The 25,377-nt window shown below is 45.6% G+C and overlaps 2 protein-coding genes across 5 annotated transcripts in view; both read right to left on the bottom strand.

The window, feature by feature from the left end:
- Positions 1-1,139: 1,139 nt before the first annotated feature.
- Positions 1,140-14,882, bottom strand: LOC149362295 (solute carrier family 2, facilitated glucose transporter member 8-like). Its single transcript, XM_089568254.1, has 5 exons — positions 14,797-14,882; positions 13,350-13,608; positions 10,441-10,662; positions 7,385-7,582; positions 1,140-1,403 (listed from the first exon to the last, which is right to left on the bottom strand). The coding sequence occupies exons 1-5, from the start codon at positions 14,880-14,882 to the stop codon at positions 1,140-1,142; spliced, it is 1,029 nt and encodes a 342-aa protein (XP_089424380.1).
- Positions 14,883-18,285: 3,403 nt separating this feature from the next.
- LOC149362293 (monocarboxylate transporter 12-like) overlaps positions 18,286-25,377 on the bottom strand; it is a 71,862-nt gene continuing 64,770 nt past the window's right edge. For 2 of the 4 annotated variants that reach the window (XM_089572981.1, XM_089572978.1), the window contains exons 6-7: positions 23,540-23,687; positions 18,286-21,051 (exon numbers count right to left, since the gene is read on the bottom strand). In XM_089572981.1, coding sequence (XP_089429107.1) covers positions 20,885-21,051; positions 23,540-23,687 — 315 coding nt within the window. In that variant the 3' untranslated portion in view covers positions 18,286-20,884. The remainder of the gene's footprint in view (positions 21,052-23,539; positions 23,688-25,377) is intronic. The other 2 variants (XM_089572980.1, XM_089572979.1) reach the window with 1 other exon arrangement.

The raw sequence follows: 25,377 nt of genomic DNA, 5'->3' as shown, positions 1-25,377 counted from the left end.
CAATAGAGTAACCGGCCACGAAGAAAGCCTGCAGCGGAATTGGCAACGACGGACGCCAACGAGAACCTATGAAGCGAGAACTTATGTGGCAGTTTCACATCGTGTTTACTGCGTAGCACCCACGGGGGTCACTGAAATCTCTTCCTAATAGTGCGCGTAGCGTTTGTCAAGGCTGAGAACTCAGAGAAGAGCCCCTGCGCCTGCTTAAGAACCAAAGTAAACCTAGAATGGTCCTAGCTTTCGTGAAGTGTACAAGTACCAACACAAATCATGCGTGCTTGTGCGTTGCCTTGAAAGGAAGCGGGGTAATGGAACAGTAGAGCACCTCGCCCCAGCTGCCGAACCCATACCGCAGGTGAGCCGCAGGCCGGTATAGCTTTTCATTCATCTGAGAAAAATGTAACGCGATGAACCGCAATTTTACAGTCAAGGTGTCGTGCACCCACGTACAGTCCTCCAGGTGTGTCTTGAGCAGTTGATCGGCGCCCTCTGTTCTGCATTTTTGTGAATTGCTGCTGACGGCCGGGCCAAATGCAGCTTTTACAGATATGATAAAAAAGTTCATGAGAATGTTCCCGCACGTTGTAGTCAAGCTTAGAGACAAAGGCTACTTATAAAACACAGAAGTCTGCTCTCTGGTGCGCCGTTCGAATGTTCTGGACAAGTGTGCGGAAAACTGTACAAGTCGTTGTTTCGGCGGCACTCTGAACGTAAACACAGTTTCTCGCATCGCTACTACTGCGACGTAGATACAACAGGTCTTAGGGTGTAGCTGCAGTTGCTTTTGCGTGTGAACTTGAGGATATGCATTTGGTCCGCGAAGCACTGAAAAAATTGTTCATATGGCGGGAAGAGTATACACAACACTCGGTGAAGCAACGATGGCGCATCGACAGCACAAGCACTGCGCATCGGCAACAAGGAAGCGTGCAATGTGCTGCTGTGAGGTCGAAGCGTACGAAAAGGTTTGTAGTCGCTTCGCCAACGACGCACTTCGAGCACACACCTATTCTCTTCAGGAGCTTCAACGAGCGCAGCACACAGCAAGTAAATGCAGCATGGTCTACATTTATCCCAGGTGCTCCTATTGGCCTTATATACGAGTGAGAACCAAATAAAAGCGCGCTTCTTCGCATTCACTAGTGAAGCGGCGTACGCACCATGCATGCAAACGTCAGCGGACTCGTCATATTCAACGTCGAGGCAGTGGCCGTCGGTTCGACGTAGTGTAAATGATGCGGCGAAGTTGCGGCACCTGCACCCACTGGCAGCGCTGTCGGAGTGGTGTAGTAGACGAAGCCCAGTGAGACGAGGCTAGTCGAACAGACAATTACCGACACGACGATCACCTTCCGGCGACCAACCAAATCTAAGAAGGGCACGGTCAGGACTGAGAATAAAGACTGCACAGAAGAGCGAGAAGGGAAATCCACATGTTAACTAGCGCTTGTACACAGACAAGGAGAGAGAGAGGAGGGACAGGACGGACGCTAGTCACTGCACCGTGCGTCCTGTCTCTCTGTCCGTGTCTCTGTATAAGCGCTAGTTAACATGTGTGATAACGACAACCAACTAGGCCAATTGAGAGCCTGAGAAGGGAAAGCACTGGTTTAGAACCGGCCTTAGAATTGCAAAAGTGCGCAGAGTGCGATCAAGAGTCCAGGGAAAAAAAATTCGGCTGGCATTGCTATAAGAATCAGCGTGTTACGCCGTTCTAACGACCACTTTTTCACGAAAATCAAGCCTCAGAACAGAATCCGCGCTACGATCGGTTGCAAAACCGAAGCCTTGCTAAGAGCTGCTCCAGCATCACTGCCATCAAAATATACAGGTTAGGCCTTTCTGCGCTGGCAGTTGGCAATGTTCGCACCTTAGAGATCTTAGTCTGAACTGCGTATATTGTCACGAATAAGACGATCGTTTTTCGGCAACAATGACCATTCTAAACTGCGGGACCGAGAAATAGCACATGGAAGGCCATGCTTCACAAAAATCGTAAAGTTGTGTGACAGTACTTTACGCTCAGGATAATTGAAACCACCTCATTTATCCGGGCACTTCACAACCCCTCCTCTCTCTTTGTCCCTCCATGCTATTACAGCCTGCTATATTACAGCTTGCTATAAGCTATTACAGCCTGTTATGCTATAGCCCTCCATGCTTAAAGTAGGAACAAATAAATAAAATTTCGTCACATCACTGCCAGTTCTGATTTAACTGATAAAGATGTGGGTCTTTCTGTCACTCATGATTTTTGCAAGAACATTGTATTTCAAATTTTAATATATACGAAATGTTTCAAGGAATGCGCCCACTGATACTTAAAAATAGCCTTTCTGAGTTATGAAGACTATTTCTGCGGCAGAATAATGCCAGTTTCGGCGGACATCACAAAACAGGTGAACAAAGTGGATTGGGCGGTTAACTTATTAACTAATTTGTGCTAATAACTTTGAAGTATCACAAGTAGGCACCTGGGTGCAATAAGGGATTTGTAGCCGGTCGTAATAGCTGTATGAGTTTTTGCGGTTGCGAAAACGCGATTACCCTCAGTAGCCGCCGCGGTGGCTCAGTGGCTATGGTGCTGGGCTGCTGTTTCGAAAGACGCGGGTTCGAACCCGGCCGTGGCGGCTGAATTTCTTTGGAGGAGAAATTCGAGGCCCGTGTACTGTGCGATGTCAGTGCACGTTAAAGAACCCCAGGTGGTCGAAATTTCCGGAGCCCTCCACTACGGCGTCTCTCATAGCCTTAGTCGCTTTGGGACGTTAAACCCCATAAACCAAACCAACCAACCATTACCCTCAGTGCTGTGGCCCAAAAAATTGTGGCTAGGTCATGCCGAAATATGTGTGGTTTCGAAAAGCATGCAGGCAAAGCAACCCCTGAAGTGCACGTGACTAGTGGGAAAAGCATAATTTTAAAAAAATTTTATCAAGTGATATTTGTATTACTAGCGACAATCTACAAATATCTCATTTCAGCCATGTATCTAACTGAAAAAAAGAAGTTAATTATGCGAAATTAGTTAGCTGGCTTGATATTTAATTTTATTCCCGTTTTCCGACGTACGGCAACACTGTTGTTATTCTGCCACAGGATTCCTCATAGCTCAAATATGCTATTTTTAAAAATTAGTGGCTGGCTTCACAAAACAGCTTCTCTACTAAACCTCCATGCAACACTAAACGGGGCCAATAAGGTCGTCTTTTCCGGAGCACTCGTTTCACGGAGCAATTAACCGTGCTTAGTGCTCTCGGCATGTAGGTAGATAGTGGAAGGAAATAAGGTGAATAACAAAATGTATAGTCTATATAATAAAATTCTGTTCCCCCCTTTCATTCTGTTCTAATCTTGCGCTCGTGTGACTGACTGATTGAGCATCAGCTAGGGAAGGTATTAAATAATCGTGACAGTCTCCTGCCGCCTACATACAGCATATGAGAAGCCTCTTTTCACATGACTGCAACTTTCCTTAATTTATCTTTTGACGCAATAAAAGAGTAAAAAAATAAGAACAAATAGGAATGAAATCATTTCATCACCCTTCGTTCTGAATGGATAACGAAACGCCATGCCACCAAACTCTATGCTGTAACAGGGCCTGTATAACGTCACCAGAGAAAAGCTAAGCAATTGCATTTTCCAGGTGCGCTCTTTCCCGTTACATGCTCAAAGTTGGTCGTACCCCAATACCTTACGTCACAAGCCATTAATTTATGGGTGTGACGTTTGACAGGTTACTGTCATGGTCCCCACATATACAACAGCTGAAAATCAAGCTCTGCTCTTACGTCTCTATCTTTCGTATGCTCTCTATCATCATAAGAGGCTGTTCTACACCTTCATTACTACGGTTGTATGGACCGCTATGTGAACGCCTTCTGCGCTATTCTCTCAGCTACTCCGGGTATCTAGCAAACAAGTATCAAAATCCTTGAAGCTATGCAAGATAAAGCCTTGTGAATCTGCCTCGGGCTTTCCTAGAACACCTCCACCTGGGTGCTCTGGCGGAGAGCAGAGGTCTATCTGTATCAGTGCTGTTAACTCAAGAGCTGCATCGGGCCCAGGTGCGGTTTGTGGCTCATGTACTTAACTATCAACTCGCAGAGTACTGCATAAAGTTTCTGGCATTCTCCCATCGCAGTACCAGAGCCCTGTCACAACCTCCTCCTGACCTTGAAGGTACGCAGCGTGGAAAATAAAGAACACAGTCCCTGGCATTAAGAGAAATACAAACACCCCCGATCCTGCACTTAAATATTTTGCCCTTGAGCACATTTATAGTTGCTACAGTGCGCACCGCCACATCCATTCTAATGGCTCTCTCACTGATGGTTCTGTCACAAACATCTCATCAGAGATTGGCGCCTCGATTCTGTCAACGCGCAACAGAATTTCAGCGGCACTGAGTCACCGCACCTCCACTATGATATCGAGCTGGCTGCTCTGCGAGCAGCATTTACTTACATTCTACAACGACCCTCAAAAGCGTGGGTTCTCTTTAGTGGCTCTCGCGCTGCACTAAAATCAATAAAGTCAATAGGAAGCCATCGGGAGCAGATATCATCGACGACTTGAATATATTACATACCAAGGCCAGTGAGCTAAGTCACCGCGTTGTGCTGCAGTGGGTACCCGCTCACTGCGGTCTCGCAGGCAACGATCGTGCTGATGGTGCAGCGAGGTAGGCGCATGGCGACACCTCCTTGCTGCTACCCATACCCTTTTTCTCGTAGTGGTGGCGCGAGACGTCTGGATTCTAAATCCTGGCCCTCGCCAACCTCTTTGTGGTGTGATCCGCAAAGTCAATATAGGCCCCTTCTTCGTACCGACCCCAATTGTGATTTCTGCATGCCATGCAATTCAGATAGACGTGAGGCACTGAATTCGCCTGGACGTTTCCTTCACTAAATTCAATCTTCATAAAATTGGTGCATCAAGTAGCCCTTCGTGCCCAACATGTGGTGTGCGCGAGGATTTTCAACAGCTGATCTTCCGCTGCCAAATATTTAATACCCATCACAAGGCACTGTAAGATACTGTTATGTGTTAAAGGTGCAGTGTAGAGGAATCTGAACTCGTCTTTTTGCCGCGGGAACTCAATCTACACGTTCCGAGCATTCTTAGAAACTTCGATTTATTGCCCTGTGTGGCCGATTTCCCTAATTAAATCGAATTAACGTCCAGCTCCCACCTTTTTTATTTGAATTCTCCCCGTACGGTAGGCGGAGTCGACCAACTCATGGAGTGCCTTTCCCCCAGTCCCGTGGCGGCTTGCCGCTCTGCCATCGACGGAGTAATACGTAGTAATCTGCAGAAGCAAATAGTCCACGCGTATTTTTATTTCTGCGGCCTTATTTTGCGGCTATATTATCTGCGAATGAAACCACTTATTAACGGAAACCTATACAACAAAATAAAGCGAAAGCAAAGCCTCCACGGAGCTAGCTGAAAGGCACTCCACGCGTTGGTCGACTCCGCCCACCGTACGAGGAGAATTCAAAAAATAAAGGCGGGGAGCGGGACGTTAATTCGATTTAATTAGGGAAATCGGCCACACAAGGCAATAAGTCGAAGTTTATAAGAATGCTCGGAACGTGTAGATCGAGTTCCCGCGGCAAAAATACGAGTTTAGATACCTCTTCAGTGCACCTTTAAGGTCGACCCCGTGCACCCGCAACATGTTCTTGGACACTGGAGTGATGCGGTTTCGGCTGCGCGAAGGACAAGAGCATCCTCAGTTTTTCTTAGGGACGAGTTTGTTGGACACCCTTTGATGTTGGTGCGTGTTTGTGATTGCGCGAGGGACGAGTATGCTTGATGTCACCTTTTATTTATCCCCTTCTTTCTATTTTCCTCTCTCTTTCACCGTCTTCTTTAACTCTCACCTGGAGTAGCATGCTAGGCTAATAATCAGGCAAACCTCTCCTTTATTCATTAGTCTCTCTCCCTCGCTCTCCGCCCAAGTAACTTTCTGCCGTCCCTTGCTGCGCTTGCCTTCTCTTGGAATCCACTCCGTTGCCCTTAAGGACCATCGGTTATCTTGCCTTGCCATTGCAAGCCCTGCCGGAGCCCATTTCTTCCTTCTGATTTCGACTACGATGTCATTAACCCGCGTTTGTTCCCTGCCCACTCTGCCCGCTTCAGGCCTCTTAACGTTACACCTATGCTTTTTCTTTCCACGGCTCGCTGAGTTGTGCTTAACCTAAGCGGAACCCTTTTCGTCAGCCTTCACGTTTCTGCCCCATTGCAGAGCACCGGTAAGATACAGATGTCGTATACGTTTCTGTTCAGGAATATTTTCAAACTGCCATTGATGATCTCAGAGAATCTGAAATATGCGCTCCACCCAATTATTATTATTCCAGTTATTTCACTCTCACGACCCGGATCAGCGGTCACTACCTGCCCTAAGTAGACGTATTCCCTTACTGCTTCCAGAATCTCACTACCAATTCTGAACTGCTGTCAGACGGGAACATTAGATTGGTTTTATGCATGTGAACTTTAAGACCACCGTTTTGCTCTGCGTGACTAAACTCATTGATCGTGCTTTGCAGATCATCTCTTGAGTTACTTAGCAAGGCAATGCCTTCAGATAATCGCAAATTACTTAGATATATTTCATTACCTCGTGTCCCCAACTGTTTCCAATCTAGGCCTCGAAACATCTTCTGTAAACAGACAGTGAATAGCACGGACGAGATAGCGTCTTCCTGCCAGACACCCTTCTTATTAAAATTTTATTGCTGACTTGCTGCTGGTTTATCAGTAACTTGCCCAAATTGCAGCCTTCATTCTTGTACTAGTTGATGGCACTACAGTATCATAGTGTCGATTTCATGAAAATTGTAAATTATCCGTTACAATGTTTCTCGGCTATGGAGCCACGGCAGCAGAGCTGAAACATGCCTTATCGCCACGCTTCGAATATAGTCCACGGTTTTAGCTATTAATTTCCTCTGAGAACCAAGCATATTGGTAACATGAGTTATTAAAGGCTTAAGGCTAACATAAAGGTTCATTTTGAACATTACAAGGTGAGAGGAAAAAAACGGTTTCTTTGATTAACGGAAGTCGGTTTAGGTGGGTTCGATTCTAACAAGCTTCCATAGATGGAAGCAGTTGGTTCAGCGATACAGCGAATAACCGTGCAGCAACCACGTGTGCAAGGCAGCCGAACTAATGGCGGAGAGACAGAGTTACGTATGCTGCATTCCTGCACCTTTCCTTTATTGCTAAGAAGAAAAGTGGTCGCCGAGTATAGTAGCCGTCCATGGGTACAAGATCGCTCCGTGTAGAAAACGCGTATAACCTTACACACGCCTCTACGCTAGCGCACAAGCTAAACTCTGCATCAGCACACGGCATCATCAACACCTACCTGGAGGATGGCTAGAAGCACGAGGCCGTTCGTGGCCTGCTGAGTGGACGCTATGCTGGTGGCGGAGAGCATGATGCAGTTCACACCACTTGCCTGCTGCACAGCCATCACTAGGACCGCCATAGCGTAGTGCGTCACCGGAGTATTGTACTTGGTGAAGATTGCGCGGATGGCATCGAACTCGACTTCCGCCTCGGCCTGCGTTTATGGCATCGACGAGCGCGTACACTGTCATGTCTTGTTGGCGAGATGACGAATACAGGCAACAATTTTGTAAGAACTGCGGAATTCGTGCGCCAAAACGTAGTAGAAAGCAAGGTGAGGGGGCATTGTCGCTTGCCACTCGAACTCTGGACAACCGGAGAAGCTTGCAGACAGCGTATGGTGTGGTCACGTCGCTACGACCAGCTTCACAACGGAAGCGCTGGCGCAACAATAACCATTTAGAAGTGTTCCGCCAGCCCACCCATTGTGAAGCTGGTCGCAGCGGTGTGACTACACCATACGCTGTGTGAAAGTTTCTCCGGCTATTCAGAGTACATTCATGTATAATACTGAAACTGAATGAAATCATTGAAAACATTTTGGAAGTGGCCGCCACGTTGGCTCAGTAGTTATGGCGCTCAGCTCGGGTTCGATCAGGCCGCGGCGGTCGAATTTCGATGGAGGCGAAATTCTAGAGGTGCGTATACTGTGCGGCGATGGCGGTGCACGTTAAAGAGCCTCAGGTAGTCGAAATTTGCGGAGCCCTTCACTACGGCGTCTCTCACAGCCCGAGTCACTTTAAGACGCACATTCCGCATAAACCATAAACCATTTAGAAGTGTATGTACTTGGGACGACAAAGGTTCAACTGAAACAGAAGCAAAGTGTACTGACTAGCAAGAACAGCGCCGCTTTAATTAGTCTGATGCTTAGAGGCAGATGTGTCACGAGGCTCCCGGAACTATTCGCAGCGCCTTGGAAAATCATATTGCCTCTGCAATGCAAACCTTCTCCAACTTGCGCGCGAGATGCACGTTACAGCGAGGTTCTTGATGGGGCCCAGCCCCTGTCAAGCAACGCATCAGTCCATTCATCAAGTCCCCCCCACCCCCCGTCTTTCGGGCACCTCCCCCCAGGCATCCCCTCATCCTCTATATCATGCGAAGACAAAGCGTGTACCTAGAACACAGCTCTCATTGAAATCACGTCATTATGCGCCAAGGCGTAAACGCTGGCAATTTCGTGCAGTTTATGAAAATGTGGTGCCTAGAACATTACGCCCACACCAAGGAAATTGCAAAGACACGGGAAGACAACGTTTTCACGGGAGCTGACTTTGCAGCGTCCGGAAGTTGGGCCGAATGTTAGGCAGGCAGTATCGTTCAGATTGTTTCTTGTAGGTAACACAAGACTCGGGTTGCCACACACGAACAACTGAATATTACACCTTTGTAATGGGATCGAGCAGAGAAGTCAGACAGTATATCATTGGCGTGTTATAGCTGCGTTTTCGTTCAGCGTACGCTAAGTTCGCGACTTCACAGCGCATGCACAGAATACCCGGCCATGATCGTGCGCAGGCGTACTGGTAGCATCAGTGTAATTTACTCAGTGTATTACTTTGATCCAAGAGCGATAAAATAGTTATGTGTCGATATGGTGGGATCACTTATAATTTAATAAAGTTATGAAGACATTATTGGATTTATGGAACAGGTGATGGATCGAAGATGTAATTTTGACCAGCTGGACCTAATGAGCAATAACGCATATCTTTGTACACGCGATGATGAGGATTGCTGGTCACTGGCCAAAGTCAATAAAGAAATCTTTATTGACTTTGGCCAGTGACCAGCAATCCTCATCACCATCATTCCTGACCAGACGGTATGCCGTCAAACCCTCGACTACATCAATTGTACACGCGAGTTTTTCCATCTCACCTGCGATGAGATTATAATCATTTGGCATTCAGTTTTAATATCATGCATAAAACTTGAGCCAAAAGCGGCTTGTAGAGAAGAGTTATGTGCGTGTAAGTGCGGGCACACACATGTCACTCTCGTATTACACGGTGATCAAAATCTAGTTTTATATATTTATTTATTGAAATTAGGAGCTGAGAGGTACGAGAAATGTACCTCTGCGCATAAGTTATATTTCCGGGTTACACAAAGTTATCAAAGAATTGTCACTCCCAGGCGCCTTATTAATAAATGTCGAATAACAGTTCACGCTTGCAATTAGAGGTCATAATTAGATTAGCAAAACATTCGATGCTATTAATTATACTGGAACCAATGCCTTGTTTGTTAAACGCTTCAACAGGAATTTGTAAGATTGTGTAAGTTTTCACCGGTTCATTAAGTTTCTCTACTACTTGCAACTGCGGTTTGCTGTTTTGGTTAACTTTTTAATACTTTTGAATGTTGTAACGGCGGTTCAATTTATGAGAGTATAATGAGTAAATTAACTAACATGTTTATTTTGATCCGGCATTCATTTCCTTTGTTTGCTCTAGGTCCTGACCTTTTTTCGGTTTATTTTGGTTCGAAACATCCACTGCTCCTTTTCTTTTCTGGACGGATCTCAGCAAAATCTACTACACAATCCAACAATAAACCTGAGCTACTCCCATAATTCTCAATTAGAATACATGACACACTCTTTGCTAATGCTGTCTATATCTACATGGCATAGTTATTTGAGAAACGATAAAATATTCTAGTTCCGTTTGCTAGTCTCTTCCATATCAAATGCATGCTTCGTCAAAAACAAAAGTCTTAAGGTAAAACTTTAACGAGTTCGTAGTTGTTCATAATGTCAGTTCTGCGCTGTATTCAAACTGTACAACGCCAACCCTAGACAGGTGGTTAGTGGTACTTTAGTTTTTCGGGAGTTTTGTCCACTTGAGCCCATGTTGTTCGCTCCAAAGAGAGGATAACTTGATTAATGATCAGCGTGCGAGACGCTTGCTTGGATGGCAACCGTCATGAAATCCACAGAATAGGAGGCTGCGTATACAAATACAATCTTTGAGGCGCGGAGACGATCCGTGCAGTAACACTGGCCTGGTGGCAGGAGGAGCGCACTTCGAGCAGCGCCTCGAAGGCGCGATGGTGCCTGTGCTGATGCAGCAGCCATCGAGGCGACTCGACAACCACCCACGTGAGAAGAAGCAGCAGCAGAGGTGGCAGCAGACAGCACAGCGCCAGCCAGTCCCAATCGAGGAAGCGGCCGATAGCGTACGCGTACAGCATGCCCAGCGTGATCACCAGATGGTGCGTTGCGCCCTGCGGCAGTTAATTATTTCAATTAAAGCGTATTTTTTCAATGAAAAAGACACAGCGTATAGAATTATATCGATATTGATAAAGGCAGATCACTAAGGAATCGTTCGCTGCTAACACAAGAGGCAGTGCCCTACTTTTCGAAGCTAGATCACGGTGTCTTACGACGCACTACTTCAAAAAGAAATTTAACGAAGATGACACAAATGCTGTGTGTGGTAAATCTGTAGACAGAATTGAACACGCCATTCTGATGGCATCCATCCTGATGTCGATGCGGGCATAGTCAATCTCCCTGAGGCCGCAGGGTTTAGAGATAACAATGCTCATGCAAACAAATCTGCCGTTGAAGTTTGCAAAAGCGTTTGGAGGATTGGTGGCTCAAAAGCAGAGAAGTTACACACACACACACACACACACACACACACACACACACACACACACACACACACACACACACACACACACACACACACACACACACGCACACACACACGCACACACACACAAACACACACACACACACGCACACACACGCACACACACACAAACACACGCACGCACGCACGTACACACACACACACACACACGCACACTCCTCTGTCTGTCTGTCTGTCCGTCTGTCCGACAATCAATCAGTCAGGCAGTCAATCAATCAATCAATCAATCAATCAATCAATCAATCAATCAATCAATCAATCAATCAATCACATATGTTGTGGATATATGTTCTTTTGTTTTTTCATGAGTATGAAGCACATTTTAAGATTCTGTCCCCTTCAAACCATGCCGAGAAAAATTGTATTAAGTTTCAGAATAGCTATCGGCCACGTAGTACAAAACCGCGACGTATTCAACGTCTCCGATGTATCGAGAGCAATAATTATAATATGCAGCTAGGTGTTCTGGGAGTGCAAAATACTTATATTGCACGACATCACCTACTTCTTTTACTTCGTAGTAAGCAAATTTCAAAAATAGCTATACCGAGACAAGCGAAAAAATGCGGGATGTTTTGTAACCTCGCTACAAGCATAAATTGGGCCACTTGTGAACAATACAATCCTAGCGATGTTCAACGCCTTACAAGTGATCTTTGGAAACCATGGAGGTGCGCTGGTCGCAAATGCGGCTGCATAAAGTTTGACGCCTCTTGGTCAACGCTGCTCAACAATATCCGCTTGGCGAGGAATGTGTGGTGAGCTTGAGTGGTTACGAAGGAAGGGAAGACCATGCGCCTCTTCCACTCACGCCGGATTAAAAAGTAGTCAGTGAATAAAAATATTATCTTTTGAGAGAATTCGACGTCGAGTCCCGATGTAGAAAGTGAACTTGTGTAAGGGGTGCAAGGTACGACACGAAGAGTCACTGTTTCGGACTAAAGTTTGCCGCATGGGATTCTTAAATTCAACTAACATAGAGATAAAAAGACTTCATATTAAGTGGGCGACAGCGCGGCGAGCTATGCAAAGGAAAGTGATCGGTATGACCTTAAAAGACAAGAAGAAAGCAGAGAGGGTCACGACAGAAATGGAGCTAATGATATCGTACCTTAATTGAACAAGTACTGGGCATGCGCAAAGTATGCAGTGAGCAGGGAATGCGGCTGGCTTGTTTAGAATAGGCAATCCTATAGCACAAGTACAAAATTTCGGGAGAAATGTACAAGGCCGTAAAACATTGACTGAAGAAATAAGTAGCAAAAGCTTTGGATAGGGGGTACTCCAAATATAACGCACCAGTGCGAAACCACCATTGTAAGATGGGTGTCAGGACACCACAAGGCTTCCTGTTTTGTAGTGTCCTTTGCATGCTATTCGTGAACTCAGTTTGGTGCCATTTTCCAAAACAAATCTCTCGTCTTAACGACAGAAAGAAGTACGATGACATATGGCCCCTTAATACACCGAAAGAGTCAAATTTATTTATTTATTTATTTATTTATTCAATAAACCCCTAAAGGCCCTCAATCGAGGGTATTACATAGGGGGGAGCGAAGACACACAACACAAAATAATATTGAGCAAACGCCAATGTGCTATACATAAGAACAGAAAGCACATGTAGAAAACAAAAGAAATAAACAAAAACCTGTAGTATACATTCTAATTCACACACAAAAAAAACAGATAGTGTTTTAGAGGCATAACAAACGCAGGAACAAAACAAAATAACAAAAAAGCTGAATGCAGCATGTGGTACAATCAAATAGTGAAGCTAAACAGACATTTGGGTAAGAAGGTCCTGAAACTTATTAAGATCCCGTTCAGAAGCGATGTGTGATGGAAGATTATTCCAGGCAACTATAGTACGTGGTATGAAAGAGTTAGCAAACGAAGAAGTGTGGCATGATATGCGTTTAACTTTCAGCGGGTGGTCGCGACGTGGAAAAAAAGATTCAGGTGATTGAAAAAAATCGTCATGGAGCAGAACATGATGGTAAAGTTTATGGAAAAGGGTCAAGCGTGATAGTTTGTGGCAATGTAATTGAACTTGTTCTTAAAAGCCTCAGCGAAAGTGCTGATAATTTTGCGGCAATGGCCAACATGGCAAGCTTCCCGCCGAAGTGTCACGACCATGAGGAACAATGTATGTGGAAAAATCTGCTAATGTCTGGGACGGGGGGACATAGCAGAATACCATTCTGACAGTCAGCTCAAGTAAGAGCGTTATTTCCTGACGCTACTCACGTTCATTCCACGGTGTGTTACGAGGGCCATCTCGGCGATGTGCGCTGGCACGACGAGCGAGACGAAGCCCGTGAAAAAGCCATTGACAAAGCGTGCCACGTAAAAGAGGTACTCGTGCTCAGCCAAGCCCATGCACAACCATGTGGCAAGCAGGCCGAGCGCCGCTGTCAGGAAGCTCCAGCGTCGGCCGTAGCGTTGCGTCAGCACCGCCCCAACCAATGAACCGAACACAGCGCCCAGCGTCATCAGCGAACCGAACCTGCACCAGCGTACCACTGAACCGTTACAAAGAACCGGTTCATAGGTGCTGCATGGAGACGCTGCCCATGCACATAGGAGTAGGCAAGGCATCCTAGCGTAGGATTAACGGGACATTGGGGACAGCTGCAGTCAACAATTACTCTAAAGCGAAATCAATTTTATGGCTCTTTTGGCAATACTGATGCTAGTTACGTATGAAAAGAAGCATTTGCTTGTCAGAAAATTAAATTTAAGAACATATTTTTTCGAGCATTTTGATTCATATTTGTGGCGTCAAGACAATGCCGTTATCACCATTTGGAAGTGAACGGCTATGTAGCCTACCTGTGAGGATTTGATTGTAATAGAAGCTATCTTTCTGGTAACCGCATCTTTCTGGTAACCGCCGCCGCGGTGGCTCAGTGGTTATGGTGCTCGGCTGCTGATCCGAAAGACGCGGGCTCAACCCCGGCCGCGGCGGTTGAATTTCTTTGGAGGAGAAATTCTAGAGACCCGTGTACTGTGCGATATCAGTGCACGTTAAAGAACCCCAGGTGGTCGAAATTTCCGGAGCCCTCCACTACGGCGTCTCTCATAGCCTTAGTCGCTTTGGGACGTTAAACCCCATAAACCAAACCAAACCTTTCTGGTAACCGCAGCTTTTATGCGAAAATGGAAGACGATGGCGATAACTCTTCAATGAATTGGCCTTTTCTATGTTCTAAAAGCTTAGTTTGCGGGGGCAGTAATTTCGCCTGACCCACTGCCCTCTACATAAATCGGAATAAGTTCACTGGGAACAACTACAAACCATCGCCTTCCTCACCTAAGGTACTAAATAAAATCTACCCCTCCGTATACATCGATAAATGCCGAGTATGCCGCTACTACTTAATATTGCAGTAATTATATAATGCCTCTGCCGCGGCAGTGGTCTCAAAAACAAGATGTGGGAGGCCTTGCCGCTCAGCTTGGTCCCGGCTGTACAGAGCAAGATCAGTTGGGCATGGGCTGCCGCGATGAGCCCCTTTAATCCCCTCTCAGCGTAATTAACAATAAAATTTTTACCCTTACAACCAACCGCGGTACCCTCCTGGTCATTATAAAGCGATAACCAATTCCTACATGCCAAATTCAATTTGTTCTCACTGGCCAAGAGCCACGTTTGCAGTCTCATATTCGCATGATGTTCGCATGGTTGCCGTACCAGAATATTCCTGCATGGGTGATGTCCACGGCGCCGCGGTCCCTGGCTTCGCGAAGGCTTCGGCCAGCGGGTAGTGAGTACCCCATTGCCGTACCCATGCACAGCGAACCAGCCCAGCAAGGGATAAGCTTCGTCACTGGCATGGGGCGACAGCTCATCCAGGACTTGCCCCACCTGCTGCCCTCTGAGGCTCCGAACCTTAAAGAGAGGATCTTTGAGTCTACGTTCGGTTCAAACTCAGCCTTGCTGCTGACAGGAGACGGCTTCTCAGGACGCTTCAATGCGGCGTCCTTCAAGGCACGCGCTGTGGTAGGCGCCGCCTGGGGCAGCGTACCATGCTGCGTCTGCCCCTTGATGGAGGCTCGGCTCCGAGACTGATTGTCCTGATGCATTACTGTGGGTGTGTATGAGCAGCGCACCAGCGGTTCTTCTTCTTCTTCTCCCACAATCACGTGCTGAAAATACAGACGACTGCTGGTCTGGCCTGGCCATAGCAATGGCGTGCTGTGGCTTCAAAAGGATTGTCGACAGCCAAAAAAAATCTATAGACCGTTTTTAGATAAATTGTATCTTCATATATATGTTAAAACAGTGACGTTGAAGTAGCGACGTTGAGGACCGTACGCTTGAATATTAGAACATTTCTTTTCACTCTTGTGTACTCTGGCGTTTGGTAAGAACAGTAGAGAGTTGAGTAGTCGTGACGTACTTCCTGACGCCAGTTTCAGCTGAGTGTCCTATATTGTTGTTGTTGTTGTCCTCTAAATAATGGCGCGTACCCACTGCGGGGGATCGGCCATAACACAGGCGTCAACTGATAGGTACTCAGAATGTTAAACAAGTAAATAAATGATGGGGAAAAAATAAAGTAATAAAAAGCGAAAAAGAAAGCCGGGCACGCGGTCACTTGTAAAGAAAAGCTAAAGGAAGGAAAAATGGCTGATGAGGGACGCTCGCCAAGACTCATGTGCGGCTATCAGTATCCGTGCGCCGTGCTAGATGACACAGTAATGACAGTTGGAGCATCTGCTTCGCGAGCAAGAGAGCGTTATTGAAATCCAGGTGCCACGCAATTCTCCAACGGATTTGAGAAAAGAAATGATGGTATATTTGCGTAGTTAGGCCAAGTTCGAATTAGGTGCGCAGGCAGTTCAGTTTTCCTTTCTGTTGCACTGTTGAGATCCAGTGTTCACGGATGGCAGTTGTTCGGATAGCGATAATGCGTTCATCATCATAACCAGCCTGACTACGCCCATTGCAGGCCAAAGGCCTCCACCATGTCTCTCCAAATAACACTTTCCTTTGCCAGTTGCGGCACCCTATTCCCTCAAACTTCTTAATCTCATCCGCCCATCTAACTTTCTGCCACCCCCTGTTACGCTTGCCTTCTCTTGGAATCCACTCTGTTACCCTTAGGGACCAGCAGTTATCTTGCCTTCGTATTACATAGGTAGCTCAAGCCAATTTCCACCATTTGATTTCGAATAGGAGGTATGTTCACCCACCCACTTCGCGCTCTTCCCATCTCGCAACGTTACACCTATCATATTTCTTTCTATAGGTCGCTGCGTTGTCCTTAACTTAAGCTGAACCTTCTTCGATAGCATCCACGCTTCTGACACTTAGGTGAGTACCCGTAGGATACAGCTGTCGTATACTTTTCTCTTGAGGGATATTGGTAAACTGCCATTCATGATCTTAGAGAATCTGACATATGCGCTCCACCCTATTCTTATTCTTGTAGTTATTTTCTTATGATCCGGATCAGCGGTCACTACCTGCCCTAAGTAGACACATTCCCTTATGGCTCCCAGAACTTCGCTACCAATTTCGAGATGCTGGTAGTAATAAGGGAGTGTATCCGTAATGGTCTAATGTCTATATATGCGGAATTGGTTATTCTCTTCATTCATATATGCGTGGGTGTTTTATACCACTCCTGGCGCAGTGGTGCCGCAGTGCAGCGATGCGACGCTGCCATTCTAGGGCTGGGGCTGTCGTTAGTGGGACTTGGGTTGGGTTGCGATATAGGTTCGCCTTCCCGTGCTGCCTCTCATGTTTAAATGAGCTGCCGCCTGACATGCTGGTCAGGTTGCTAGGGGTATGTGTATGTTTTATGAGGGTTTAACGTTCGAAAGAGACTCAGGCTATGAGGGACGGTGTGGAGAAGGGCTCCTTAAATTTCGACCAAATGGTAATTTTTAATGTGCCCTGATATCGCACTGTAGCGGGGCACTAGTCGAAATTAAATAAATGTCATGTTTTTTGTCAAAATGTTTTTTTTAAGTTTTTACTGACAGAGAGCAAGAACTCCTACATATTGTCACTTAGCAGTTGGTACAGGTAGCGCCGCGTCTAGACGGCAGAGAAACGCCAACACCGAGAAGATGCGACAGCACACCGAGACGGCCCGGATGGAACGTCCAGTTTCGTCTTCTTCAGCAGCGAACAGCGTGGCGCACGAGCTGCGTGCCGAACAGCTGCCGAGCGGCTCTGGTTGTAGACGCGGAAATATTATTGAACAATTCAACCAAGCCCACCCCAACATGTCGTTCATTCACGCGTACTCCCACAGCACAATTAACTTCCTAGATGTTGAGATTTCGGTAAACGAAGGCTTACTTACCACAAGCGTATATATAGAAAACCGAACGACCGTCAGCAATGCTTACACTTTCAAAGAAATTTGTCTTTCTCGTCACTCTAAAACAGGTATGCCATACTCTCAGGCACATCGATTTAAAGGAATATACGGTAACCAGCAGCGGCTGGATAGTCTCCGAGCCAGAAGAGCTCGGATGAGGAGCCCGGTGAGTAAGCGCTCGGGCAACCGCGTCAGCGGCCCCATTACCTCGTAAGCCCTGGTGGCCAGGAGCCGAAATGATTATGATCGTGGCGTTTGTATTTCGATAAAGGCGAAATGCTAGGATCCCATGTACTGTGCGATGTCAGTGCACGTTAAAGAACCCCAGGTGGTCGAAATTTCCGGAGCTCTTCCCTACGGCGTCCCTCATAGCCGGATGTCGAGGCAGAAAGCTCGACTACGTGGTGGCTCATGAATGATTCAAAAGATTCACACAATACAGTGGGACAAAGGGGTAGAAACAAACAGTACGGGCCCTCGTCCTGTCTGTTTCTACCCCGTTGTTCCATTCTAATGCGCTGATATTTTTAATCAATTCTAGCCGGAGTCGTTTTGGGACGTTAAAGCCTCTAAACCATAAACCAGTAATATTGCTCGCTTATGCCCCACGGCGCATTCGTTCGATCCCGGCCCCGGCGGTTGAATTTCTTTGGAGGAGAAATTCTAGAGGCCCGTGTACTGTGCGATGTCAGTGCACGTTAAATAACCCCAGGCGGTCGAAATTTCCGGAGCCCACCACTACGGCGTCTCTCATAGCCTGAGTCGCTTTGGGACGTTAAACCCCATAAACCAACCAACCAACCCGCTTTATTTGAAGGATCTAGTGCGGCCGAGGTGCTCTGAACCATTTCTTTACAAGAATGCGTCAGTCTTGGCCGGCGTCCAGTGTATTGCACGCAGTGTTATAAAAACTCTGGCAGGCGTCATGAAAATTGAACTTTTTATTACTCAGATTTTTGCATACAGTGAGCTCCAGAATAAAACAGGACACTCGATTGCCTGGTGACTATGAACTTTATTTGATGGTGGAGGGGGTGGAACAAGCGTTAAAATATTTGTGCAAAACGATGCACCAAAGAAGCAGGCGTTGAAGGAATAACATATTTTAATTTTTTGAAACGAAGAGCCTAGACCTGGGAAGCACGTTATCGGTTATGTTTTCTTGTGGAATGAGCCTTTTTTGTTATGTGCATGTGTCAATGAAAAAACTGCTTAGGCACGGGTAAAATGCCCTAGCGACAAGTAGCTTGAAATGAAAATGAACTCTTGCAGATACATATTTTCAGTAGATAACACATTCGAAAGCCTTCCTTATGGACTCATATATCCGGGCCAAACAGAGACGCATAGGATGCTCCCTGTTTAGCCTGGGTCATGCTTAGAGAGGCTTGTTTGACGGAAATATTATAGAAGTACTTTCGGCTGCTGATATGACACGATCGTGATTCCTCTTTCGCCCCCAGAAGAACGAGCATTACTGAAGTATATCCTTCCAGATGACACACCGCCCCGCCGCGGTGGCTCAGTGGTTATGGTGCTCGGCTGCTGACCCGAAAGACGCGGGTTGGATCCCGGCTTCGGCGGCTGAATTTCTTTGGAGGAGAAATTCTAGAGGCGCGTGTACTGTGCGATGTCAGTGCACGTTAAAGAACCCCAGGTGGTCGAAATCTCCGGAGCCCTCCACTACGGCGTCTCTCATAGCCTTAGTCTCTTTGGGACGTTAAACCACATAAACCAACCAACCAACCAAACAGATGACACACCTTCTATCTCACGTTGCATTGGGGCCGTCATTGAAAATATATCACAGTGCAAATAGTTTTCGCGCTATTAAAGGACGTAATCGATGTTTTTGGCGCTTGATGATTATAAAGATACTACATGAAAAGTAATTCCCAATGTGCGTACGAAATACCTTGCTGTATATTTTGTTACAGAAAATATCCCACTGCTGATAAAAGTTGCGAGAATGCTGCGAAAAAACAAAAAAAAAACAGCAGTTGACAGTCTGTTTACATTAGCGATTAAACAGATATTAAAGGACAGACAAGGTGGGCAACCATTTCCTGGCGCTTCGGGCGTGCTAGCCACGAGGCCGTATTGAGAGCACAGGGTAGGTCATGAGAGAAACTGACCGAGGTCCAAGCAACTCAAATGTCATAAGGCAAATCGGTAGCAGCGCAGACCCTGGCTACCTGCAGTTGAGGCCGATGTACTCACTGCATTGAACGTTTAGTACTACTAAACAGTTTGGTGATGTGCGTATTTTACATAAATGAAACATATTCACTGCACCAGATTTCTTACTCTGTACTGTATCATGTTTAGAAGATTGTTTGTTAACTCAAATGCTGTTGTTCCTTACAGCGAATCAAGAGAGTTTGATCAGGTGGCTGTTAGGCACATAAAAAGCACGCATGTGGTTCCAGCAAGCGGAATAATTCAAAATGAGACAAAAAGTTTACAATATGGCATGATCTTTTTTTGGTCTATACGTGGGCTTTTTATATAGAGAGCAGTGTATCACGTTGCCGAATAACATAACCTTCACGAGTGTATTTTTTAGTAGAGGTACTAGACATTCGTATCAGCTTTATATGTTGCAGGACAGGTTAAATGCATCTTTAATGATTAATTTTAAAAATTATTTTCAAAATCTCCATTTATCAACTCGCCCATTGGAGTGCTATGGTTCTAGAAAAAATGAGCCCCAATTATACGTTTTATCTTAAGCTTGCACCATGTGATTTTTTCGCTGCCTGCTTAGACGTTTTGTGCACGCTATTTAAGAGCTTGGAAATGTGTACAAGCTGCGGTGACAGGGTTGAAAATTAGTGTAAGAGCAAACAGCACACGCAAATAGCATTGCTTTAGGTTATAATCCTACTCCATGTGTAAGTGTTCGAGCTGGCGCTCTACTACGATAAGCCGACCAGGACGTTTTTCTAGCTCGATTCATACCGAACGTAAGCCACAAAACTGAAGCTGAGGCTGTGTCCAGTAACGGCATGTTTCTGATGGCTACCGCTATCTAGACTACGCCGCGCCAACAATATTTGTATCTAAAGCCCGAAGCCTCAATAGTGACTAAAAAGACAAACAGATAAGAAATTACTGCAAGTCATGCTTACGTGGAGAACAGAAACCTGCTGAAAGCAACCGCTTAGTACCAGAACGGTCAGTTAGGTTCTGCGTCACATGATGCCCAAACAATACATTAAAATACCGACTTTTTGCCACTTGAAAGACAAAGCGCCAGCCGCTGGCATGGGTGCCGCTTTAAAAGGTATTAAGTCGTTAAGATGCTCATATTCCTATTCGATCACATAGGCCTCCGATTGTGTCACACCTCCTCATCTGGTTTCTGACTAGACATTTGCTGGGGGGCATTGTGTGCGAAAGTAACGTTTCATTTGAGATGTGCCTAGGCAGGCACGGTGATTATCAGGAAGCAGTGGTAACAACGCTGCATGGCATTTCACTAGACGCAGCGATGTTGCGCCTCCTCTCTTTGTAGGCAAGGCCGAAGTATATCGCTGATGTGAACAGCTGCAGGCCTGCGACGAGTCGAAAGAGGTTGTCGTAAGATCCCATTGTGTCGCGGAAGTAGCCTGCAAATAAAAAAAAAAACAAATTAAGTTCTCAAAATTTGTCTCCCCTCTTCCCTCTTAAACACGTTGACGGCATATTGCTGGCTGCCTTAGTGACGCACCGTAACGAGAGCTGGGATGAAGGTTATGCGTGAAAGGATTTCGCATTTGACACCTTTAGAATTGATTTGTCACCACAGAGTGTATTTAAATTTGGCTTCACCTTGCGTTTCTAATTTACCGTACATTTCGCACTTTCACACATCCAAGTTTGACATGCACAATGGCGTTAACGTACCACTCTTTGCGCTGCCTGTGTACGCAAGTATAGATCTGTTAGTGCGCCGCGCTTATTTGATTCTGTGTGCCACGCTTACTCCTCTGTTTCTTCGTGCAGTTTTCGTTATCCTACAGCCATGAAGAAAACAGTTTGGTGAACTGTTCTCTCGCAGTAAATTTCCTTCGCCATTTCAAATGGAGCCACCATTTTCTTCTTAAGTAGACATTTACCTCATGATAGGATGTTTTGACGAAAACGATGCGGACATGAGAAAGCTTGGACAAGAAGTAGTGATTGTCTTGTGCGACCGCACATAGAAGTGTTCATCTTTGAGTTTCGCAAGAACAGAAGCATTGCTTTGCCCAAATACCTTGCTCGCTTGTCAGAAGGGAAATTTTCGCTGGTTATGTAATCCACCAGAGAACAAAGGCTGGCTTCTATATTTTTACGGGACACAGTCCTAGGCTACAAACACAGCAGCTGCTCTCATGGTGTTGTAATCGGTGTTGGAAAAGTCATTCCAACGCCAAATTGGTGCAAGCATCCGCTACCGAATTCGAAGGAGCTGGCTGCAAAGGAGAGCACCTGAATAGCATAAGCAAAAAGCTCCTTCATAAGACAAAACTCAAGAAAGCGGCCAAACTGAAGAGAGAAAGAGCGAACGGAATGAACACAGCTGTTAACAATCTCAAATGCTCACGGATTCACCCATAATCTTAAGGAGACTTCCACGCCGCATGTAGTCAGTGTGGTCTTGAAAACGTACAGGCGCTCGATTCGAGACACGGACTCAAGACACTCAAGAAAACCATAGGCGAGTGCGTACAGTGGTGCCTGCTCGCAACAAGAAAAACACTACACCAAGATGCTCTACACATGTCCCTCCCTCCATGTTAACGAAGGCGGAAGAGAAACCGAGGGGGCAAAACTGAGTAGCTGAGATATAGAGCCAGCAAAAAAGACGCAGTTTATAGCATTCTTTTCACTGTCGGCAAGCTTTGTAGAGGTGAAATGGAAGATCAATAAAAAAGACGCCAGGGAGCACCCACAGCAACTGAGAAAAAAAGAAGTGCATATGTGCCATTAATAATAATAATAATAATAATAATAATAATAATAATAATAATAATAATAATAATAATAATAATAATAATAATAATAATAATAATAATAATAATAATAATAATAATAATAATAATAATAATAATAATTTTTTAGACGACCATCACGTCGTACATAATGACAGCGGTCCGGAGCAAAAGCTGTCCATTGACAGCTTCCCAAAAACCGTGGGCCTCCTACATTCGGTTCATTTTAAAGAAGCAATGAGAAAATGAGAAAAGAAGTTAGAAAAAAGTAATGCATGTGAGCATAATATAGCACTTCAAGGTAAATTTAATAGAAAAAGAAGGATTATATCTCAACGACACCGTCGAAGGAACATAAGCTTTCTCAAGACGGGCGCGAAATGACGGAACGGGGCTCACTACTGCTTTGTGCGTTTTTTGTCGTTTCCGCTATCTATTTAGTCTCCTAGTGCAGCAAAAATCTGCTGGTTTCTCAGTAAAGCAATGTATACCGTGTGTCTATGTCGCATCGATCGCGTTCACTCGTTGAAACAACGACCAGAAGAAATTGGCTGAAACGCAAGGTAGTCTCCCTTAAATGCATCTTTTGGGCCGGCGTCCGCGGCGTAAGGCTGTCCATAGAAATCATAGCTCTTTAAGCTATTAGAGCTTTTCGTGCTATATGCAATAACCTGCTGCCGATCAAGTGGTGATCCTCGGTACCGTCAGACAAAATGCGTGGAAGGGCGAAATAGAACAATAGAGAGAGCGAGGGAAATTGTAATGAAAGAAGGAGAATTTAGCTGTAACTGGAACAGCATTCATAGGATACTCTGCAATGCCCAGTGCTTTTGGAAGAGATAGGCGGAAATGCAAGGGTGCAGGAAATAGAAAGGAAAAGGAATAAAAGAAAAGCAACAAAAACAGGCGGTCACTATATTTGGACAAATATACATCAAAAGCGAAGGCAGGAAAGATATCAATTTAGTGGCGAATTCCAATTGCCTGTCAAGGGGTAGACAAACTGCTGAGTGCACGGCAAATGCATATCAAGAAGGATGCAAGAGAAGTTTAAAGTTTTTTTACTTACTCGATTGTTATCCAAATATGCAAATGCATGCGGGCCCAAAGCAGAGTGCGGAAAACACATGATATTGCTTACCTGTAAGCACAGGATTGAAGAGAAGAACAGGTACAAGGCCGACCCCGTTGGCTCCGTAGTACACAGGAACGGCGTCAGCACCGAAGTTATCCGCCGCTAGAACAGCTTTGAGGGTGCTCAGGCAAGCCAGGAAGAGTGCCAAGGATACCTACGCAACCACACGGGCAACAGCCACTACTCAGTCGACGCCGTTTTCTATTCTCACGCTAACTGCTGAAAACTGTTTTCAGTGCAAACACAGAAGGATGCACACGAAGAGCCAGAACGACGGGAGTGGTAATGGACATAGTTTGCCCAGTTCTGTCCTTGACATCCAAGAAGGAACAAATGAGTCCTCACTCACCCTGACAGGTCACAGCGGCTCTTGTTTTTATGTTCTTGGAATCATTAAGCTTTTTGCGAATTTACTAGAAAACGTACAAATAGAAATTTTGCAAAATCTAAAGGCCGCCGATCAAATACTATTCAACGAACGCTTCTCAATGTAGGCCAAAGGAAACGGTCCAAAGTGAAGACGTTTCCTCAGAAAAGTTAACTGAAGTAGGTCACATCGTCGAAGATACCGAATTTGTCACCTGCGAAACAACCTCTTGTGCAGTTGATAACGCGGCTACGTGATACCGGTGTGCATCAATTGATAGAGTGTACGCTAAGCTTTCGAATGATGCCTAAATTGTGCTGTTTGAACAAAACAACGCTGCAAATGCTGCTGCGAACATAGCTTAAAATGGAACTTGGCTAAGCGCAGAATATCGTGCAGGAGCACTTGTTACGTTGGATATTTCAGGTCTTTACGCGCTATGAATGCGAAAGTGTCCTTTGACCTAAGCGCGTTTACACAAAATGCCTGAACCATAAATGCCTTCGAAATAAAGGTCTTTGCCATATAGGCATTCTGCCTAAGTGTCTTTACCCGGAAGGCATTTACCAAGGAGGCCTTTACTAGAAAGACCTTTGACCTAAAGGTGTTTACTTGGAAAGTATTTAAACTGAAGGCCTCCACCTGGGCGAAGGCTGCCACGTGTATACGAGTGACGTCATAATCATCATCATCAGCCTGACTGCGCCCACTGCAGGGCAAAGTCTCTCCCATGTCTCTCCAATTAGCCATGTCCTTCGCCAGTTGCGGCCACCGTATTCTAGCAACGCACGTGACAGGTTGCTCACATCCCGTTGGGCCGGTGGGCCGCCTACCACAATTAAAGCAGGCGTCAGGGACATACGTACGTATGGCCGAAATCGGAAAATGCGCCAGTAGTGCTACCGAACTTAAAACGACAGACATGCGCACGGACTCAAGGTTACTGAAGATATGAAGAGGACACACAGAAAAACTCTACTCACTTTTCATTTTCAGTAAACACGAAATGTATGGCTAGTTATTGATATGTTGATAATGGGCCGTGAGCAAAACTTGCATTTACTCCGAAGAATTTAGCGCACAAGACTGGACGTGAAGAAAAGAGACGACAACAAGAGCGCAACAACCGCACTTGTTGTCGTCTATCTTCTTCTCGTCCCGTTTTGTGCGCTAAATTCTTGAAATGCAAAACGAATTAGCCCAACTTCATGCGTCCACAAATATACTGCTCAGAAAATTGTATATAAAGCTGTATCATTTTTCAGTGATTTTAATTAAATTCATTAGGTTAAGATCAAAACAAACCCTTCAACACATTTCCGAAGTGAACGGCTGTGGTGCCTGGCTTTGGGAATTTACGCCTGAAAAACTGACCGGACTCGCCACACAGCTAGCTTGACAAACAAGGTGTGGGTGGCGACAAGGGCATTGAATATTCTGACCACTTGTTGCTGATGAATACACCTTTTCATTAATG

Source organism: Amblyomma mixtum, chromosome 2, assembly GCF_055824585.1.
Source record: "Amblyomma mixtum isolate Tamu chromosome 2, ASM5582458v1, whole genome shotgun sequence".
NCBI classification, from domain to species: Eukaryota; Metazoa; Arthropoda; class Arachnida; order Ixodida; family Ixodidae; genus Amblyomma; species Amblyomma mixtum.
Note: the sequence above shows the minus strand (reverse complement) of the source record. Positions and strands in the feature narration are given on the sequence as shown.

Coding starts and splice junctions, on each gene's coding strand:
- LOC149362295 (XM_089568254.1), bottom strand. CDS start 14,882: ATGGGGTACTCACTACCCGCTGGCCGAAGCCTTCGCGAAGCCAGGGAC. Junction 10,663..13,349: donor TAACACACCGTGGAATGAAC/GTGAGTAGCGTC, acceptor TAACTGCCGCAG/GGCGCAACGCACCATCTGGT. Junction 7,583..10,440: donor TGCGCTCCTCCTGCCACCAG/GCCAGTGTTACT, acceptor CCATAAACGCAG/GCCGAGGCGGAAGTCGAGTT.